Source organism: Trachymyrmex cornetzi, unplaced genomic scaffold (genome assembly GCF_001594075.2).
Source record: "Trachymyrmex cornetzi isolate Tcor2-1 unplaced genomic scaffold, Tcor1.1 scaffold321, whole genome shotgun sequence".
In the NCBI taxonomy this organism is placed as follows: Eukaryota; Metazoa; Arthropoda; class Insecta; order Hymenoptera; family Formicidae; genus Trachymyrmex; species Trachymyrmex cornetzi.
In genome coordinates, this window is record NW_017297908.1 from 899,479 (window position 1) to 905,014 (window position 5,536).

The following is a 5,536-nucleotide window of genomic DNA, read 5'->3' on the forward strand; positions in this document are numbered from 1 at the left end:
TGCATTAATAGTCCTTTCAGTTACAGAGAAATTAAACTTCATTCACCAATGTACATTAAAAGTTAATGAAATTTAAGAACATTTCTAACAGTGTAGAAGAACAATGAATTTATAGACGAATTTACTTACAAAAGACTATTAACCATTGACGGGAATATTCCTAGATCATATGGTCTTCCAAAGGTCCATAAAATTTATATTTCTCTAAAAATAACTGTATCTTCAATTAATAGCCCGTTGTATAAACTTGTTCTTTACTTACATTACTTAATTATTAAATATTAAGCGTTGATTATTAACAATTACCAGCTTGTTTCGACTCGCAGCCTTTTATTTGAATGTTTTATTATTTGAGTCTAAATACATTGATTATTATTTTATTCACGCAGGGCGTTGTCATGCGTTTTACGACTTCATTTTTTAATTTTATTAGAATTAATTTTGGTTCACACACTTGTTATTACATCATTAAGGATAGCATATCCGAAGCACGTAGCCACGTTGAAAATGGGTTTTATTTAATAAAGAAACTGAATGGAATTTATATTGAGTCGAATTTAAAATTGGCTTCTTTGGATGTCATATCGCTGTTCACCAACGTAATGGATGGAACGGAAGTGAACGGACGAAGGAAATAGTGACAGCACATGGAACTAAGAAGTATGAAGGACGTGCCACTTGCGACTAAACGTGACGCAGTTATCGGATGTTATTGCCAATATTTTCGTTCGACAACAGGTGCGAAGAGAAAATGATCTGCTCGAAATTTATGAAGGTCAAGACAGATCACTAATCATGACGCTGTACAACGAAATTGATATCAAAAAAGACGCTTTGTTTAAATCTCGAACTCTCTTCAATTACGCTATTGGAAAATTTGTGTCAAATACAACACATTCTGTATGTTCCAAACGGTCCAATTTATATGTCAAATTTTTATGTTTATTTAACATAAAATAAATATATTAGAAATAAAGGTATTGTGTAAACAATAATCACAAAAAAGGTAATGCTGACACAGCTTGTAAACAAAATGTAGAAGTATATTTTTTTAGTATAATCAATATTTATGATATGTTAAATTAATCCACATTTTATTCATTCATCTTACAATTAGAATTTATGTTTAAAAACACTTTTTTTTAACGTTATTTGTTTATTTACTCATAAACCGTGTCATTTTGACATTAAGAAATATTGAATATAAATGTAACATAAAATCTTTAAATAACATAATCATATTAAATTAATACTGGAATATGTTAAAAAATTCATCACGAATTGTTAACAAGAACGAATAAACCGTTCCCAACACAAATATACAATGTTTTTTTTACTGTGTATGTTGCATGTAATTTCATTCCCAATGTGTCGCACGTTTCAGTAAATATACAGAAATTATTTTTCATATGACTCAGCTTTCATTATTATTTAATACCATAAACGCCAAGAAATATATATATTTTTTTATAGACTGCGATGAATAATATTGTCATACAATTGTAACAAAGGAAAACTGCTGATTCTACCATTTTATCGCAATGGTAGCATGACATAAATTCTGTATAAATAGAAATAGTAATTTGGTTAAGAATGATGTAGAATGATTTAGAATGATGTAGAATGATTTAGAATGATGTAGTTATTCTAATATTTCAGTAAAATAATCTAAAAGGCTTTCCGTGCATTCCGGAAATAAATTGTCACAGCTGTTGGAATCTTGTTGACCTGCGATTTCAGCGGCACGATATTCTTGATCGAAGGCATTTCTGAATGATTCAGACGTAGTAGAAGGCCTGAAATATTGATAAAAATAATTACATCTTTAAAATGAAATTATGATTTCTTACGCAGAAAAATATTATAAAACAATATTACAGAAATATATCGATAATGAAACGTACTTATTGTGTATTGTTTTATTGTCGTTCAATAAAATAAGATATTGTTTCGCAATATTGTTACAATACAAATTATAATATTCATAATATAAGTTTTAACATTCAGAACATGCAATTGTCCTATTCATTCTGAATAAATGTGTTATAAGGCGCTCGTATGCAATGAGCCTATATGCTGCATAATATGATTATGCATGTAACGCAAACTATTCATATTCCTAACATAAGCCACGATGTAGCCACAATGGTAAGTATACAGTTATTACGGTTCCTTAATCGTGAAGCTATTCTGGGCTTAGATAAAGATTACTCTAAGAGACTACTTGCCGGATTAACGCTTACGTGAGGAAAATATGGGCGAGCTGCGCAGTTAGAGTATCGCTCCGTTTAAAAGGCACTGCTGCGGCTTCGCAAATAGTTTTCAAAAGACAGGCTTTTCCCGAACGTGTGGTCTCGAAGACCGACTCGAGAATTTCGTAGCATTCCCACCTCGATATCACCGCTTCACGTCGAAAAAATAATAATAGAAGCACAGGTGAAATATATGCGAAGAAAATGATACAAAGTACACTATTGTGTCAATAAAAATATATATGAATTAATCACTTATGTTAGTGACAGCCCGTAATATAGACTTTAATTGAATCAACAGCATTTTTTTCTCAGTGTAATAAATATAATATTAAGATTATTAAAATGAAAAGTGAAATATATACTACGAAATATTAAATATGTTCTTTAATTAAATATTTACTTCAGATTTCAAGTTTATTCACAAATTTATACCTAACGATTATTTAGCTATACCATTCATAATTTTTAGAACCATCAAGTAAAAGATTCTTTAAAATATCTTTCAAAATTAATCGAAAAGTTAATGTACACTCGGAAATTATTTCTAAATAAATATTCCTTTTATTTTATAAAAGTCTTCTCTAAGGTTAAAGCTGTACGAACAAAATATAATTTAAGCTAATGATTAAATGTAATATTACGTTTTTTAAACCTTTATTATATTTTCTTGCTACATCAGACCAGGTCAATATCTCGGAAAATATTCTCAAAGACCATCAAGTATCTGAAGATCAAACGCCACAAGTCATTATGAATCCGATATAGCGGAAGAAAAGGTATGGCGAAAAGAAAAAACTAAAGAAAAAGAAAGGAAAGATTCAGGCTACGTTAGGTTGGATTAACGAGATCAAAGCGAATGAATGAAAGAGTCCTTCGATAAAGGAGTTAGATTAACGTCCATTGTGCCAGGAAGTAGACGCACGGGCCACGCAACAAAAGTAGATTTATTAACATGTAAAAGGAAAGAATCCTCGCCTTATCCTAGTATTAAGCCTCGTTCTTCGCTCCTTGAGTCCAGAGTATGCCCGTCAGATTTCGAGGGACAGAATTCGACTCAAGATCCTCTCGATACATCTTGTCAACACTACTTCTTACATAATATCTCACCGTTTTTTTTCTTTACCATCTATAACCGTCTTCCTTTGGAACATATCGATGCCAAGAAGTAGAAAGACATGATTCATGAACTTTGCCTTTCACAGAAATTTTTCCGTAAAGGTTCAAAATATGTAGTTAATGATCTCTTCAAAATAAACTTTCCAGATCAGTTATAGATGTATACTGTTGCATTCGCTTCAGATTGATATCTTTTCTCTGATTAAGGGTTATCTGATGATAAATTAACAAGCGCGATCAATATTACGATCAATGATTTTGGATTTATTTTTTTTTTTTTTATTCTTAGGTGTGGATATATACAGGTATGGATGATCTTTATACTAAATATAAATAGATTTCAAATATATATTAACAATATTTATATATGTAAATATTTAGTATATTAATAACCTTTTAATGCCCTAATACAACATTAAATTTCAATACAAAAATTAAAATTAATTAAATAATTCGACAATATTTTATAATAGAAATTATATGTAAATAGAAACTCAGATATTAATGGTATAAGTCCAATAATTTGAACAATAATTTGAAATATCATTTTATTATACTTACGAGAATGTGTGAGTGAAAATATAAATGGGAAAGGTTGTCACAATAGCTTCAATTAATTCATATAGAATTAATACAGACTAAATGCTACGAATTAATCGTTTGAATAATGATTCGAAATTATTTTATTTTCGATGCGAGTCGAACGCGGAAAAGCCCTCTGAGAGGACAATAGCTTCAATTAATTTCATATGCCGCGCAAGCAAAGAACATGATACCTTTCGCATTTGGTGGAGAGGCGTCATTTCCATCAGGCTCGACATGGCGGTTGATCGATCTGTCATAGCGGACGTATGGATCCGTCAAGTACGAGGCGTTAAAGGGCAGGACGTAATTAAATTTCATCACGTAGCCGATAATCATGCTGACGTCAACTTCCATGGGTAAACCGAGGCCGAGGATTAACTGGAACGGTTTTCAAATATAGGAAGGTGTCATCGATCGTTTGCCACAACCAGAGATCGAATCACCCCGTCCTCCCTCTTGCCATGCCATCCGCCCACTAGTGCCGCCAGCGATCGAGGTTCAACCACACGAAATTAGATCGGAAAATGGATGTCCCAAAACTCTGTGATTCGAATATCGCCGGCGATATCGCGAATCACAGAATCCTCCATCAAACGTGTCGCCCGCCGTCGAGTTTGTACAAAACGATTCGAATAACACGATAACAGGTCCATTTTTATTTAACTTTTATTTAATTTTGAAGTCAAGTGAACTTTGTTGGAGTTTTCCAAACTAAATGAAAAATTGAGGTGCTCCTCTGATACGCTGAACAATTCTGATTATTATTATAAGAAAAATATATAGCACAGTTAGTTTATTAAAGAAAAGCGAAACACCAAGTCGTGTACATTTAAAATTCACGATTATATAATACTTATTTAGACTAACAAGAAATCTCAATTGTTGTTTTATTTAGCAATATCCCTTAACGGTCTTGTTGAAATATCGGTCTAACCAATTTTTCATACGACCTCGTTTGTTTTGTTTAAGCACACCTTTGGAACCTGTAAACTTGCACATACCTGAACTTTCGTGGGAGTATTGTTTCCGGGCGGCGGATACACCAGGTATCTCTTATCGCGTGCAAACCAGCCGCTACTTTGAGATAAAGTGGCGACATAAATATCATGAAGGTAGACACATAGGATGGCTAGCGCAAACGTATGAGAGATTCGCATTCTTAAACACCGTTGGGACTGACAATTTGGCGCAGCTCGGTTGAGGCGGTCTACCGCGCCAATTATCACGATTAATAGTGCTGATTAGCCGGCCACCGCGAGTTAAGCGGATAATGAGCGGAAATGCTTTGATTTTGCGAGATACATGTGCGATGACACAGACCAATATTGTTTCAATGTGGTATATGAGAAATGGATTTTAAAAAGGTATATAAAAATGTATAAAGATATATTGTATAAAAATTTTATATAGTTCCATTAATATTTCTTAAAGTTGAAAATACATTAATATTTAAATTTTGTTTATAATATGATCGAATGCATGAGAAACTTTTTCCCTCCTTAGCCGTATTCCTTAGTGTCACGCAGAATGGGGGAAACGGTATCGAGATGACAAATGTTATAATAAAAAATATAATCTAA

At 32.3% G+C, this 5,536-nt stretch overlaps 1 protein-coding gene across 1 annotated transcript; it reads right to left on the reverse strand.

Annotated features, from left to right (window-relative positions):
• Positions 1–1,642: 1,642 nt before the first annotated feature.
• LOC108762773 (uncharacterized) lies at positions 1,643–5,115 on the reverse strand. The gene is made up of 4 exons (XM_018509935.1): positions 4,958–5,115; positions 4,148–4,334; positions 2,244–2,403; positions 1,643–1,796 (listed from the first exon to the last, which is right to left on the reverse strand). Exons 1-4 carry the CDS (start codon positions 5,111–5,113, stop codon positions 1,643–1,645), a joined length of 657 nt encoding a protein of 218 aa, XP_018365437.1. The 5' UTR covers positions 5,114–5,115.
• Positions 5,116–5,536: the final 421 nt, after the last annotated feature.